This window comes from Dromiciops gliroides, chromosome 5 (assembly GCF_019393635.1).
Source record: "Dromiciops gliroides isolate mDroGli1 chromosome 5, mDroGli1.pri, whole genome shotgun sequence".
Classification (NCBI taxonomy): Eukaryota; Metazoa; Chordata; class Mammalia; order Microbiotheria; family Microbiotheriidae; genus Dromiciops; species Dromiciops gliroides.
Genome location: NC_057865.1, coordinates 251,863,821 through 251,881,323, shown reverse-complemented (window position 1 = coordinate 251,881,323; position 17,503 = coordinate 251,863,821). Strand labels below are relative to the sequence as shown.

General features: G+C 36.8%; 1 protein-coding gene across 1 annotated transcript in view; it reads right to left on the bottom strand.

Moving 5' to 3' along the window:
- Window positions 1–17,503, bottom strand: part of NAV3 (neuron navigator 3) — a 1,098,011-nt gene that overhangs the window by 110,407 nt on the left and 970,101 nt on the right. The window contains 2 exon segments of the mRNA XM_043966554.1: window positions 2,320–2,590; window positions 3,614–3,746. Coding sequence (XP_043822489.1) covers window positions 2,320–2,590; window positions 3,614–3,746 — 404 coding nt within the window.

The window sequence follows — 17,503 nt, the reverse complement described above, 5'->3', positions numbered from 1 at the left end:
CATTTTGGCAGGGTTGTCTTGGAGATAGGAGAAGAAATGAAAGGCTAAGGGTACCAAACAAAGCAAAGAAATTATTGTCTTATTACCTGAATTCTACTCTCCTTTTTGTTCCCTTAAGGATCACAATACCACATTCTAAAACAATATCCTGGGGGCAGCTAGGTGGCACAGTGGATAAAGCACTGGCCCTGGATTCAGGAGGACCTGAGTTCAAATCGAGCCTCAGACACTTGACACTTACTGGCTGTATGACCCTGAGCAAGTCACTTAACCCTCATTGCCCCACAAAAACCAAAACCAAAACAAAAAACAATATCCTTTTGGATTAGGATAACAGAATCATGGGTTTAGAGCTGGAAGGGACATTAGAAGTCATCTACTCCAACTGTCTTATTTTATAGATTAGAAAACTGAGATTTGCCAAGGTTAAATATCTTGTCCGTGATCAGTTAGCTAATATGAGACAGAGCCAGGCTCAGAAACTAGGTTCTCCGATTCTAAATCCAGGATTTTTTGTCTTTTATCACATTGTTCCCCTAAGGTAACTGTCATAAAAAATGTTTGTTTACATGCTATTAGAAGCAGTTTATTTAATCTGTGTTTCAGATGATTCTGAGTATGCCATTATTATGAGAGTATGGCAAAAAAAAAAAAAAAGATAAGATAAGGAAATTCACTGCAGTCTCTCTTCCTTAATGCACATGTCACTTGTAAACACAAAAAAAGCTTCTTATTTTCATGGCTCTCCACACTTCAGAGTCAAGAAACTATTTGCAGCCTCCAGCATCTGTGGTGAAACTCAGTGATCCACATAATTCAAAAACCTTGATAAGAAAGACCAAAGTTATTGCTAAGTGAACTTTTTTTTGTTGTTTCAGTTGGACTAAGAAAATCTACAGCAGAAGAATGGGCCAACTGATTGCTCTGCTATCTTACAGGTTGCTACCTGGATCCATGTGTTATACACATGAGAGAGTATGGATGTTTTTGCTGTCTGTGTGTAGGGAGGAGGGCGGAAAGAAAGAGGGAAAGGAAGATGGAGAAGAAGAAGGAGAGAGGGAGAGAAAGAGAATAGAGGGAAAAAAAGGTTAGAGAGGGAGAGTGAAAGAAAGGGGGAGAGAGGGACAGGAAGGAGAGGAAGGAAAAGAGAAGGGGAAGAGAGAGGGAGAGGAATGGTAGAGAAGGGGGATGGAGAGGGGAGAGAGAAGAAGAAAAGAGGGAAACAGAGGGAGAGAGAGGGAGAGAGGGAAGAGGAAAAGGAAGAGGAAAAAGAAAAGAAAAAGAGGGAATGGAAGAGGGAGAGGAAGGGGAAAAGAGAAAGGGAGAGAGGAAAGGGGAAGAGACATGGGGGAAAGAGGAGGAAGCAAAGGTACAAATAGGGGAGGAAAGGGGAGAGAGAGAAGGTGAGAGGACAGAAATGGGGAGAAATTGGGGGAAAGATAGGGGAGAGAGTGGGAGGCAGAAAGGAGGAAGGGGAAAGGAGAGGAAGGGAAAGAGGAAGAGACAGAGGAGAGGGGGACAGTGGAGGAGGAGAAATAGAATGGAGGATTGGGAGAAATACTCTGCACTGATATGAGGAAAATTCATATTAATCATCTTCCACCTTCATGTATTTGATAGACTGTCCTCAGTGCCTGGAATACATTTCTTCCTCAGTTTTGCCTCTTGGAAATCTTAATTCCCTTCCTGGTTCAACTAAATGGCTATCATTTTCTTTCTTTCTTTCTTTTTTCTTTCTTTCTTTCTTTTCTTTCTCTCTTTCTTTCTTTTTCTGTTCTTTTCTTTTTTTTTTTTTGGTGAGGCAATTGGGGTTAAGTGACTTGCCCAGGGCCACACAGCTACTAAGTGTCAAGTGTCTGAGGCCAGATTTGAACTCAGGTCCTTATTCACTGCACCACCTAGCTGCCCCAAGGGCTATCATTTTCAAGAGACCTATCCTAATTCTCTAGTTGTCAGTCCTCCCACCCCATCTGTATATGTATTTATCTGTGAACACATACATTCACACAAATTCCTAGGAATTTATTTTGTACATGGGTCTATGAGCCTGATGTAGTCACCAGGTATTGACTCACTTTTGCATTTTCATACCAAGTACGTAACTCAGTTCCTGGAATATAGTAAGTGCTTAATATGTTTGCTGATTATTTACCTACCTCATATTTTGCAAACTTTTAAGTACTATACAAAAATGATTTATCATCATCATCATTGTAACGGATGGGGTGATCAGCATCATAATATATTCATTAAAAAAATTAAGTGGGGAAAAAATGAATGCAAACAGTCCACTTCACAGGCTTCAAAATATAATCCTACCAGGAGTCTTGAGACCACTTGTTCCGGCTTTGTGTCTAGATGACGTCCCGCCTTGAGCAGACATGCCCCGTCGCCAAGACCCTGTCTGGGAAACTGACAGAGCCGCCTTCTGCCCTCCCTTTTCTGAGTCTTCGGACAGTCCTGAGGGAGCAGCTTTCCACTTGTTGCTGCTGTCTACATGGCCATCAAATTCTTCCTCGGGTTTCTTCTGTTCCTCTGTGCTGTCCCAGGTGTCATCTGCTACAGAACGTTTCTCTGAATCTGTCTTCAGCTATAAGAAATGCATCCCAGAAAAGAAAAAAAAACTATAAAATATGAGTTAAGATAAAAGCTTGTATTTTGAAGGAGAAAAACAATACTGGGAAGAAGAAATCAGTGATATTTTGTGGAATTCAAACAGGTTTTTAAATTTTTATTTGTGCCCTTATTTACTAATGTTCCATTTTGGGGGGTATTTTTTTATAGAATTCCTATTATCATTAAAAATAGATTTTGACTCATCTTAGTTAGGGTTAGGGTTAGGGTTAGGGTTAATGAATATATTATGATGAATAAATCTTTGCCCCCAATCCCTGATTAAAATTCTATAGGGAAGAACTGATGTTCAAAGGGAACAATAACAGATTTCCAAAATTTCAAGTGAAAGCAAAAAAAAAAAAGATATACACTGATTATTAAATGCTTATTTTTGCTTAACAGCTCAGAATCACTCAAGTACTCTGTTACAGAGATATAGTCAAAAATAAACATCATGATCCAAAATAAGATACATTTTTCTAATGTATTATTTAGATTTTCCAGCAATAATAAGCAGAGTTTAAAAGAAGGTCTTTGGTTTTCTTAGGCTATAATCAATAGAAAATTATTTTGCTCTGATGGTAGTCCATTCAAATACAGCAAATTTCTTAATTCCCTCAGAGCTTTCAGATTATAAGGAAGGGTGGATAACCATAGGAAGGATGGGTCAAATACTCCACTCTAATACAGAGGTACTCAGAAGAGTATGTCAAAGTGGGCTCTGCAATGATCAATGACCTCGCTAGACCAAATTGGATCTAATTTAAGTGTTTGTGTAGCATTTTCATCTTTCATAAGCAGAGGTATGCTCCAACACATTGGGTAAGTATGCCAGCACAATACAGAGTGAATATTAGCATGGGTCCATAATGATAATATTGCCCTAGCATACCTATATGCACCTTGATGATGATCTCTACATGCCTCTGGATATCAAGCAGTTTGGGGATAGAAACCAAAAAGGAACATTGACAAAAGGAAGGAGGGTATTTTTTACCTGAGTGTTCTTCCTTGAATGGGCTGTCATGTTGGAATAAGAACTGACAGAGGAGCCAGTATTTAGGTCATCCGTGCTAAGATTATCAAGGGTATCACTGAGCCCACTACTTACTGAGCTGCTGTCATCCCAGCTAAACAAAGAGAAATAAAGCAGAATTTATATGAGGTGGTTACAACTTAAACCCTACCCTAAAACTCAATAGAAAAAGTATGTGTAGGTATGTATTTGTGCATCCATATATAAATATATGCACACATTACATACACATGGATAAATACCCATATATTTGCCTGCATGTCTACACACATATACTCACAAGGACATATGTATGCATGAGTGTATACAGACATGCTTAGTGTTCAAGCCTGGACATTTGCAATAGAATTCTCCTCTCTCAAGCTCTCACTAATTTTGCCCCTTAGACTGCAGCTAGCATTGAATAAATCATTCTCTCTACGAATGAGGAAAGTCACACAAATGTTCACATTTGTGCTCCAAGTGATGTTTATTGATACATACATATCACACATGCACACAAACACATAACATACACATGTGTGTGATCATACATATATCTCTATGCACATTCATATATGCACACATAAAATATATTTAATTGAAAATGGTTTGAAATCTCAACATGTAGAAGAATGCGCATTCTTTCTCCACTAAGAAGAACAAGTTCTTCTTCACATTATAAAACCATTGGCACAGATGCTATTAGGGAAATACTGTGTTTATGATGGCTTCCATATGAGTGTACCTAAGATCAACCTTGCTAATAATTATTATCAATCATCATAATTCCATATAACAAACCACAACGAAGCAACTTGCAATTTATAGATCAGCTTTTGTTGTGGAGGATTGAAGATAGAATATATTATATAAACTTTGATAAGAGTGATCTCACAGGGGGCGGCTAGGTGGTGCAGTGGATAAAGCACCAGCCCTGGATTCAGGAGTACCTGAGTTCAAATCTGGCCTCAGATACTTGACACTTACTGTGTGACCCTGGGCAAGTCACTTAACCCCATTGCCCCGCAAAAAAAAAAAAAGAGTGATCTCACACCCCCAAAATAAATGTTGTTCTTCATATCAGTTCTATAAGATAGTTAAATGCAAGTACTATTAAGCTCCCTCAAAAGATATTAGAAAATTGAGACTCTACAAGAGTCAGTGGATTTCCCATGATGAACACAGCTAATAAATGTCTCAGACAAGACTTAGACCATGCCCCTATGGATCCCAGACCAGCACTATGCTATACCTTTATCATATACCTTGAGAAGATAACACCAATGGAAGGGTGGACATAGGGGAGACAGGAAAATCAGCTGAAAAAAATGGTTAGGAGAAAGTCTCCTTTCCATGAAACATTTCCTAAATTCCTTATCACCACCTCTATCGTCTGAGCTTAAAATGATCTCTCTTTTCTCAAATTTCTCAGAACATTTAATCCTCCAATTTACCCATTATCCTTTGTATTATACAACAGGAGTAGCACAGTCCCCTGGACAATGTCGGCACATAATATATCACAATGCATTGTCCATAGTGGGTGCTTATTAAATGTTCATTTAACGATTGATAATAAAATGCTTGTTGAAAGAAAGAATGAATAATAAATAAAGAAATTAAACACATCAAGCCTTGTGGATAATTTAGAATATTACATGGTTTTTTTTTTTTTGTTGTGATTGCTGTAGAGTCATTTCAATTATGTCTGACTCTTCATGACCCCATTTGGGTTTTTTTTGGGTAAAGGTACTGGGGTGATTTAACATTTCCTTCTCCAGCCCATTTTACAGATGAAGAACTGAAGTGAAAAGGGTTAAAGGACTTCCCCAAGGTCACATCAATATTAAGTGTCTGAGGCCAGACTTGAACTTGTGGAGATGAGTCTTTCCTATTTCCAGCCCAGTTCCCTATCCACTGTGTCATCTAGCTGTCCATTACATGGGTACATCACAAATATTTTCTTCAAGTAGATGGTTGGAAGATGTCTGATAAAATGAGCAATGAATAACATCACACACACACACACACACACACACATAATAAATCGATTGTATCTTTACAGACCAAAAATGACTAAAGATGTAGCAGTCATTCAGAAACAGATGTCTGTGTAGAACTGGATCATTTAATGATTAGAGCAAAGGTTTAAATGATAGTCAAATTGGAAGAAAACACTGATTTAGACCATTGCCCTAATTAGTAAAGCATCCATGAAGATACTAGCTATGAATTCACTATTCCAAACTGATTTAAATAATCCACTGAAAAAAGGAAAAAATAGGAACACTGAAAAAAATGAGAAATTGATAATGCTACCATTTCTAAGACAGATTCAATGAAGGTGAATTGCAGAAATGAGAAGGCCAAAATACCCTGGAAATTGTGTCAACCAATAGATGCTTGATCTCCTCTGAGAGAAATGATCATCAAAGGTCATATCACTTTAGAAAATATTCATTTACAAAAGTATTAGAGAGGAGTAGATTACAAATAGTAACATTTCTTAAAAATATGCTGTCAGAGATCCTGATCATTCCAAGAATATTTGCCTCAACTCCTGGAGCCATGGGCTTCCAGCCGATGAGATTTCACCATTTTTATTCCTACTGACATCTGTCACGTTGCTGCTCCTGGACATTTAAAAAATGCATGTTCATGGCATATCCTTATACAACTCTTCCCTTCCTTTCCAACTTCTTACTTAGAAGTAGCAAGAAAATCACTAATATCATTCTGGAAAGAGGCCTGTCAATAAGATGCTCTCTGACTCCATTCACTATCTCCATGACTTCACTGACCAAAACACCCCTAGATGGCCACTACTCCTCTATATGTGTTGTATTCCTCTATTAAAATGTCATCTTTTTGAAGGCAGTGACTGTTTCACTTTATGCCAGTTTATATGACCAGAACTTAGCATATAGTGCCTGGAACATGGTAATCAATTAATATTTTTCATTCATTCATTCATTCATTCATTCATTTATTCATTCATTCAACAGCAACCAACAAATGTAAAATTGAACAGCTCAACCAGAATTTCTACAATGATTTACTGTCATTAGCTATGAGAGTGGAATCAACTCATTTGTACTCTCCTAACTCAATACCTTAAATGGCACATGAAATACATGTATTTCAGAAGATGAAATCAGAAAGAGAGCCTAGGTATGACCAAACTAATACATAAGAAGGTCATGCTATCTATAGCTAATACAATTTTGTAAACACTCACAAATAAGTTTTCAAATAATTTCAAAGAGGAAAGGTTAAAAAAATCAAAGAAATGGAAATTATCACCAGTAGTACTCTACTCTCTCAAGCATATCCATTCATTGAGCATTATATTGATCAATCTGCTGAGAAGATATCAGCTGACCTACATGTCTACTACAATCACTTTTTCAAAATGATTTATATTGATGGGGTCTTTGATGAAATCACGAGAAGAAAATAGGAATTTTTTCACAGATGAATTTTCTGCAGCACACTGCATTTTTATAGCTATATCACTGAGAAAACAAAGAACAGCAGATATGAGTATGGCTCATATGGTAATTTTAAAAAATTCCTTCAGTAGATTAAAATACATCCTTAAAAATATCCTCAAATAAGACATCTCCCTTATATAGAATAAGATCATACATGACTGCATGGTGGATATTACCAGAGAGACACTTTAAAAAAAATGATCCTCAAAAGTATTGGCAACAAGAGAGGACATTAAACAGGAAGTTATTTTCTCATCAAGGTATGGTCCATCTCCATAAAATGTCCTGTGTTGTAACTGAACAAGAAAAAATAATCTCAATCATTGAGAGCTTTCTCCAAATGGTGCTTTTTGATGATTTTGTCTTAATTGTACTGAGCTACAAAATCTCCCAGCAAAATGGATAATAATGCCAAAGAGATCTGCTTAACCATACACAGTGTAAATACGAAGTGGATGAAACAAGTGGATTGCCTAGAATATAACACATGGCTAGATAGGAAGTTCATTAAAACAAAATGTTAATATGCATTTATCCTGGACTGATCCTGCAGGTAGATAATAAATAGAAGCCAAAATTAAATACATAGCAAGAAGAGATTACGATAGGTGATAGCAACATTATAAATCCAATTTTATATGTGAAGAGAGGATAGTACTCTATCCACTGAGCCACCTAGCTGCCCCATAGATAGTTTCTATTAGAAGCTATAATAGGAAATCCTATCCCTGATGCCTAAAAAAGTTAAACACAGCAGTAGCAAACACTGGTATCATAGCAACCACATATTCTCTGTGTTAGGTTCTTCTGTGACGATTAATTAACATTTCCAAACCATGAAAGTTAGGTTGTGTTAAATGTTTTGTAATAAAATAGGAAGGTTAAAAATAATATCATTAAGTACTTCAGAATTGTCTTGGACTATTATATTACTGAGAAGATCTGTCATTCACAGTTGATCATCATACAATATTACTGTCAACGTGCATAATGTTCTCCTGGTTCTGCTCATTTTACCCTACATTAGTTCATGAAATTCTTTCCAGGTTTTTCAGAATAATGTTTTTCAAATGGATAAAATAAAATACAAAGGATTATAAGGAAACCAATTATATTAAAATATGGTTCTCAAAATATATTAAAACAAAACAAGTTCAAGGCCCCCCAATTAAGAACTCCTGTTCTAGATGTAAATAACATCGTTTACCCTAAAGTTATATTTTTGTGACTCCTCCCTTCTCACACTTAGAATACCTCCCTTCCTTTCCAGCACAGCTCAAACACCACTTCCTTCATTAAGACCTTTCTCAATTGGTCTCCTGTCCTGTCCCCATTCCTTCCTCTGAGAATCACCTGACATTTATTTTGAATTTCTTTGGTATATACTTCCACATACATATGCTTTTTACCATATAGAATCTGAGCTGACTTGCAGGTAGGAGCCCTTAGGTTTTGACTGTATCTCCACTACTAGGACAATGCTTGTCTGGCATGTAGTAATTGCATAACAAATATCTGTTGATTGATTGTGGAACAACTTAATGATGGTGAGTGGGGCATGCATGGATTCTTTTTATTTTTTTTTAATTGGGCAAGTCCCTAGATCATAGGAGGTGCTTAATAAGCCTTCATTGATTGATTAAATTGCCAAATTTCTGCACTGGTGTCAATAAATCCATTATTCCTTTTGGATTCTCTGCTACATAGGACTTCGTAATGGTAATTCAAACATAAAAAGGAAATAACTGATTTTCAATTATATCCAACAAATTTTTATTAAGCTCCAGCAAGGTACCATGATAGATTCTTGGATTACAAAGAAAAAGGAAAGGAAAGGAAAGGAAAGGAAAGGAAAGGAAAGGAAAGGAAAGGAAAGGAAAGGAAAGGAAAGGAAAGGAAAGGAAAGGAAAGGAAAGGAAAGGAAAGGAAAGGAAAGGAAAGGAAAGGAAAGGAAAGGAAAGGAAAGGAAAGGAAAGGAAAGGAAAGGAAAGGAAAGGAAAGGAAAGGAAAGGAAAGGAAAGGAAAGGAAAGGAAAGGAAAGGAAAGGAAAGGAAAGGAAAGGAAAGGAAAGGAAAGGAAAGGAAAGGAAAGGAAAGGAAAGGAAAGGAAAGGAAAGGAAGAAAAAGAGACAGAAAGAGACAGAAAGAGAGAAAGAGAAAAACTGAGAGCAAGAGAGAGAGAAAGAAAATGAGAAAGGGGAACAGAGAAAGAAAGACAGAAAGAAAAGAAAGAGAAAGAAACAGAGAGAGAGAAGGAAGGAAGGAAGGAAGGAAGGAAGGAAGGAAGGAAGGAAGGAAGGAAGGAAGGAAGGAAGGAAGGAAGGAAGGAAGGAAGGAAGGGAAAAAAAAGAAAAGAGTCCTTTATCTCGAGGAGCTTCCATTCATATTATGTGTCCAGTGATGCTTCAAGGATCCGAATGTGGTGGTGATTATCTTTCTGCTTTGGAATAATACGATCTCATCTTAGTCTTTTGAAATTCATTATGGCAACCCTACCAAGGCTTTAACAAGTAAAACCCTACCGGTTTTATTCCAAGAAAGGAGGCAAATTAAAGCAGACTACTCTCAAATGTGTGTTCGTAGTCTGATGTCTTCTGAATATACATCAGGGCATTATACAAACAAAATATTAAGTAGTTTTTACCTTAATGAATCATTCCCTTCAGCTTTAAAAATCCAAATCTATAACTAATATAGCCAAGAGTGAATTGTTGTGATAGCAAACATCTTTCTGAAAGAAATTTTCAACTGCAAAAATAATATTGAAGTCCCAGGAAGCAAATCTCCCTCTGCTGAAAGCCTTCATAACAATAGTGCTGGTTGGTTATTTTAATGGTGCCTCTTTAACCTGCATGCCTCCTCTCCATGGGGCTCTGAATGTGATGACTCAATACTAACCACCATTCTGATGCCTGGAAGTCCATAAAGCACTGTGAGAAGAATATATAAGGAATCTTTCCAGAGTGGTGTAAACAATGTAGAATAACTTCACAATAAATACCAGTTCTCAGTACATGATACAGGGATTCATGATAAACTTTTCCTTGCTTTTACTTTAGGCAGAAGAACAAATGAAGTAGTACAGGCTCTGGATTCTTGAATGCTAGGATACATATCAGAGTTTGAAGATACAGCTTTCAGAGACCTAAGAAGGTCATGAATACATTGAACTAGTTGCTTCCAAAAGGTAGAGCAGGGAAAAAATATTACCAAGTTCAAGCAAGGTTTAGATAAATTTGTGCTAAACAGAAGAATAATGAATTGCTAAGGACAGGTCAAAAATATTTAGGAGTAGCTAGGTAGTACAGCGGATAGAGCGCCAGACCTGGAGTCAAGAAGACCTGAGTTTTCTTTCATAAAATAGCACCAATCGACTTTTCCAGGCTAGAGTTTGTGCCCCATATTTCCCTGCTTCCATGATGTTGTTCATGTCCTATGCCCTCCTGTCATCAATTACTAAGTTTTTACTCACGCTTCACTTCCTGACTAAAATAAAAACATTCCTAAAGCCTCACTTTATCCTCTCCTCCATTGGAAAGAACAAAAGCAATGATCACATTATTCAAGAACAAAAGACAAGAACTAACCAACCAATACCCATTGGACACTTTGTTCTTCTATGATACAAAACCTTTCCTTTCTTCTTCAGAACCGATAACATTTCATTTATGTTTATTTGGCATAATTATTACATCCTCTCCTTCCTCTCTGCTTTTCCTCCTTCTCTTCTCTATACCACAAACATATTCCTTTCTCATTTCCAGCTTTGAGAATTCTTACCTTTCTTCAAAGCTCACTCCTCTTTGTAACCTTCCATGATCCACTCAAAATGAAACCATTTTCCCCCTCCTCAAACATTCCTAGACCACTAAGTCTGTCTTGTTCCCTACCTTGTATCACATGTGTCCCTTTGCACCATGTATTGAACCCAGTAGAATAAAAAGACCTCAGTGTCAAGAAGACAAGTGGGGATGTATCTGAAGAAACTAAGTGTCACTGTATGTTTGTTGTATATCCTTGCTGCACAAGGGCAAAATGAACCTCTTTTTGTTAATTCTCCAATGACATGAATATTCATTTTGTCACAATATGTGTGTGTACACACACACACAAACACTCAAGAGTTTTAATCAGGGATTCTTGACATTTATTTTAAGTATGTTGATAATTTTTATATAATTTTCCATGGAATTCTATGTATATTATTTTATGTATTTAGTAAATTATTTTGAGAAGGGATCCACAGGCTTCACCAGACTGCCAAGGGGGTCCATGACTCAGAAAAAGTGAAGAAGCCCTGGTCTAAATGGAGTATGTATATTCCACATGTAAATAACTGTGCCCAGATGCTGTTTTTTCCAAGGTTCAATGCTTTAGGCTGTCATGATTTGATAAAACTGTTTTTTAAAAGTATTCTGACATTAGGCTTTTAAAAAAGTTATCTTGCAAATCAAATGACTAATGGGGCTATTTGATAAATTTCCATTACAACTACTTGCCAGAAATCTGCTTTGGGATAGGGATTTTGAAGATTCTGAAAGCACTATTAGTGTTTTAAACTATGGGCTATCATCCTGGATGCTTTCCTTAAGGTATGTGAAACTGACACTAATGAGGCAGGCTTTGGAATGATCTTTCCTCCCTCACCACATTGCACTACCAGGAAAATGGCTTCTTTTTTATTTTACTTTTTTTTTTTGCTTTTTAATTTTTTTTTATCATTTCTTTGATGTTTTGCCACTACTGGTTGTATAAAAATGGCATTAGAGAGCTTTGATGCTCAAACAAAAGAGGGGGGAAAAACCTTTCAGCTTGTCTTTATTTTTCTAATTATGAGGAATATGTATCAACATATTTTCTGATTTCTACTTCTATTTTCATGATTTTGCCCTGATATTTTTTATTTATGTCACTGATGCCTGGAACCTACAATGTGTTAGTCATGAATAACCACAGGAATTGTATTAAACTAGTGCTCCAAATCATCAATTAAGCAATCAAGAGACATTCATTAGGCATCTACTCTGTGCCAGGCACTATTCTAGGCATTAGTGATATAAACACATTGAATGAATTTCGATTCTCTAAGAACTCACACTCTAATAGCAAAAAAAGCATATAGATAAGTGTTTGTACATATATTTACATATCTGTATACCTACATAAATAAGATGAATTAAAGAAGTATACTATAGGGGCAGCTAGGTGGCACAGTGGATAGAGCACCGGCCATAGAGTCAGGAGTACCTGAGTTCAAATCCAGCCTCAGACACTTAACACTTACTAGCTGTGTGACCCTAGGCAAATCACTTAACCCCAATAATCTCACCAAAAAATAAAATAAATAAATAGATAGATAGATAAATAGATAAATAAATGAATGAATGAATGAATGAATACACTGTAGTTTGGGAGGGTAGGTAGTTAAAAGTAGGGATTAGGACTAGCAGTTATAAAGGCATCAGAAAAGGTTTCATTTACAAAGTCATGTTTTATATTATGTAAAAACTGTGTTTTACATTCTATATCCTATACCCAGGAATCCTAAGAACAGCATCAGCGTAATGGCTTGGACAAATGTTTGCCCCAGATACAGAGTAAGAACAGAGTGGAGCCCGCAGAAAACTTGGTCACAGGGTGATGATTTTTTTAATTTGGGCAACACATGAAATATACATAGTACCCCCTATAGGCTCACTTTCCCCAAATATCATTGACATTGCACTAGATCCTTAAGGAATAGCTAATTTCTCTTGGAGTATTCAAGGAACTCTGTTAATAACATTCTCAAGCTCTCACCATCCACTGTACTTCTCTTTAACAAGCAGCCAGACAGAATTAATTGTCATTTAGTCATTTCAGTCATGTCTGACTCTTTATGACCTCATTTGGAGTTTTCTTGGCAAAGATACTGGAGTGGTTTACCATAACCTTCTGCAGTTCATTTCACAGAGGAGAAAAGTGAGACAAATGGGGTTAAGTGACTTGCCCAGGGTCACACAGCTAGTAAGTGTCTGAGGCCAGATTTGAAACTCAAGAAATTGACTTTTCCTGAACTCCAGGTCTCATGCTCTATCCACTGCACCACCTGGTTGCCTTTGAGAAAAGGTTGTATAACAGTATATAATAATCTCAAAATATAAGGAATATTAAAATAAATAATTTAAAGAAATTAAAATATCATGTATAACTTATTTTTAATTGCTTGAGTTCTTGTGGGTGGGGGTGGGAATGGAGGGAGGAAGAGAAGTTGGAAAACAAAGTTTTTTTTAAAATTGATGTTAAAATTTGTTTTTACATATATTTTGGGGAATAAAATTTTATTAAGGGAAAAAGAACTAATATTATATAACCAAGTTTGTATAATAAGATCAGTTTTTTCAAAGGCAATTCCACCAAAATTCTGTGACATGTTCTCTCACATGCTGAGCATGGAGGAAATGATCTCAAGCATATAATGGATATATGGCAGGGGTAGCTAGGTGACACAGTGGATAAAGCACCAGCCCTGGATTCAGGAGGACCTGAGTTCAAATCTGGCCTCAGACACTTGACACTTACTAGCTGTGTGACCCTGGGAAAGTCACTTAACCCTCATTGACCCACCGCCCCACCCCCCAAAAAAAAGGATATATGGCAATAGGGTAAGACACAGTTCCTGATTACTGGAAGTCCTTTTTGCCCTTCATGGAGACTAATGGAATTCTCCTTAGCTTTAGATGTATGCTCAGCTCTTAAGGTCAGACATCTCTCTGTAGAGTCAGTAACTGTCAATCTTTTTGCCCTGTCGAGGTCATGTTCCCTGAGGCAGCCTCACTGAGATTAGTTTGTCTTCCCTCAGCTTCCACCTAGAAATATTACTGTGGTTGATTCAGTCTTTCTGATGACAGATGACATGGTCACTGTGTGATCCTCACTCCAGGCTGACTATCCCATTCACTGACCTATAGTCCAGGCACAAAAGGAATACCTGCTTAAGGAGTTCCTGATGCTTGGCTGCTCTACTGCTCCCTTCCAAACTTCCCATACATCCAAAGGTGTGCCCTTGTAGCATTTCATCTAATGCTATGAAACATTTCACTCCTCTCAATTGGATGAAAGCCTTTTATATTCCTGATTTCTACTCTGATGGACCGATGAATTGATTCAATAAAGGTGTCTAGGACTTGTTCATCCACAGTTTAATGATGCCAATTGAGTCTTCAATACAAAGAGCAGTATCTTATAAGCTATATTCATTGGAATTGCAGTGTGTGGGGCACCCGTCATACATCAGTAAGAATGCAAACTTGGTCATCGGTCCCATGAAGTTCCTTCTCTCCTTTGTGATGATGGTGATAAGTATTTTAAAAGGGTGACAGGAAAAAAAAATATCCCTAAGTAATAAAGGTTTTAAACTGTTTACAAAAATGTATATAACATTAGTACTCTCAAACTTACATTTCTGTCTAAAAATAATTGGCTGCATATACTTCTAGAGAAATTAAATTTCACCCATATAATATTCTCAAAAAATAGGAAACCACAAGATATAAAAAAAATGCAGCTAGATGGAAGGGACACATAACAGCTTTTCCTTTGAGGCCAAAAAAGAAAAAAAAAAGAGTAGAGTTAGATTTATTAGATATTCAAAGTCAACAAGAAGTAGCCTTTTATAAGACATCTGACCATTTCATGTAACTGGTCCTGATGAATAATAAACAAGGAGTCCAACATAGAAAAGGACCAATATCTATTACAGAGGATGAATCAACCAATATATTTCTTTTTTTTTTTTTTTTTTTTTTTTTTGGAGATATTTTATTTTTTCTGTTACATGTAAAGATAGTTCTCAACTTTTGTTTATACATGCTTTACAATTTCAGATTTTTCTCCCTCCCTCCCTCCCCTCCCTCCCCCCCTCCCCTAGACAGCAGGTAATCTGATATAGGTTATATCTATATATATCTATACATATACATATAGATAAACCAATATATTTCTTAAGCATGAGCAGGGGTCTATGCTAGGCACTGGGGATACAAAAACAAAAATGTATAAACCTCTTCTTATGGTAGATATAATCTATCTAGGGAGCCAATATGTATCCGTATGAGTAGGTAGCTAAATTGCACACTGGATAAATTGTTAGGTCTGGATTCAGGAAGAATTAAGTTCAAATTCAGCCTCAGACACTTACTAGCTATGTGACTCAGAGCACATAGCCTCTGTTTCCCTAACCATAAAATGGGGATAATAATGGCAAAAACCTCCCAGGATTGTGAGGTCCAAATGAAATATGACATATTATAACATGCTTATAATGTTATAATATGCTTAGTACAGTATCTTGCATACAGTAAGCACTATAAGAATGTTAGCTACTGTTATGTATATGGAAAAATGATAGGGGAGAGGGGAAACTGGCCTATGAAGGCCAATCTTTGGAACATGCTTGATGTGTTTCACCTTTTAGCAATCAACCACAAGACTTTTCCAGCTTTCTTCTGTAATTGTAAAATATAAAAGTGTTTTTCCTCTCCTAAATCAAAGTATGCACAGTTATCTTATGACCCTTTCCTATCAGTTGACTGTTAATGATTTTTTTTAAAAAATGCATTTTAACTGACTGCTGAGCCAGAACTGAATGTTCCTATAAGGTTCAAATGATCAAAAATAAAACAAACAAAAACCCTCTATCATCCTTGGCAGTAAAGAGGAAGAAGATATGTAACCCCATGGGTCGAATGAAATTATGAGCAATGGTGGTTGCCACCTGCTGCGTCAGCTGCCTACTCACCCTACTTAGGCACTATGTGGCTGTGAATACATGGTGTTACTTCATTTTTTGTCTCTGTTGTGTTAATGTTTTGTTTTTTCCCCATATCTTAGGTGCATGGTGATCAAAAAATGAAAGGACTAAGTTTAGCTCTTGCAAGTTCTGAAAGATAGAAAAAACCACCAGGGGTCCACCAATTGGGTCTATCAAATCATTTCCTGATTTTCCTTGATGAATCAGCTACTCTCACCCTTGAATATCCCCAAGTGCCTAGTGTCTTTTCATTCTGTTACACCCTTCCACCATACTAGCATCTTCACCTACTGGGGAGTTCTTTTCAGTGTTTTGAATTTGAGGATGGGTCTAGACCACCCATTCCTTATAACTCTCCTGGCTGTGCTTCTGACTGTAAGGACTTTGTCACCATGCTCACTCCTTGGTATCTTTTATTTAGTCTACTCTTCCTCTCCCTTTTTACATCATCTTATTGCATCAGAATATAAATTCTTTGAAGTGAGGGGCTATATTTCTTCCTCTCCCTCTCTACCTCCTCCTCCTCCTCCTTCTCTTCTTCTCCTTCCTCCTCCTCCTTCTCTATTGAAGCAGATAAGCCATGATATGGGGCCATTTTGGAAGTCACTTCAGAATTTGCTCTGTATGCACTGAGACCACTGATATATTGCAAAAAAAGGTTAAAATTCATCTCAAATGGGAAGGATTAAATTGAACATTATTTTTTTGACATTAGAAAAACTCCATCCTGAACACAGAGGTGTTAAGAATAAAATATATATATATATATATATATAGAGAGAGAGAGAGAGAGAGAGAGAGAGAGAGAGAGAGAGAGAGTTTATTGTTCTGTTGACTACAAAGAAAACATTTGATTCAATAAAGTAAAATATAATTTAAAAACTCTGCTCTAACCAGGGATTGCCTCCTTTCCATATATTAACAACACTCCATGTTCCTTGATCAATGTAACCAGAAAGAAAATTTAAGTCAATCATCCTTGAACATCAATATCAATCAAAGTATTAAACAAGGCTAACTATGGTTGGTACAGGTATTCACTGGCTTCTGGGAGAATATGTGTCAAGATATGATTATTCTGTTGAAAGCTATAACATGGAAATCACTGGATACCAAGCATAATATAAGGGAATTAGAAATATATGCAAGGACATGCACCCCCATTTTTGTGGCATTATTATTGAATCAAATACAACGAGTGTCAGGGCCCAAATGACCTGGGCCCAGGTCATACTGCTGACACATATTAGTTCTGTGACCCTAGCAAAACACTTAGCTTCTCAGCTACCCAAGTTCAACAAGCACTTGAGTACCAACTATGTGCAACATTGGTGATATAGAGACAAAACAAAAAAGAGTTTCCTCTCTCTGGGAGAGTCTATTCCATTATAGTTAATGGTCAGCAGGGCATCATATTTGTGATTGGGGCATGGTAAAGACTGAGGAAATCTGGAGGCTTAATGAGAGGTGAACACATGTGGCCATTGCTTTCACTTTATTGTGAAAATATCTAATGAAACTGACAGATCAAGGAAAAGAAACTGATCTACTACTAAGTAAATGAGAATGGTTGGTTTGGGGGGCT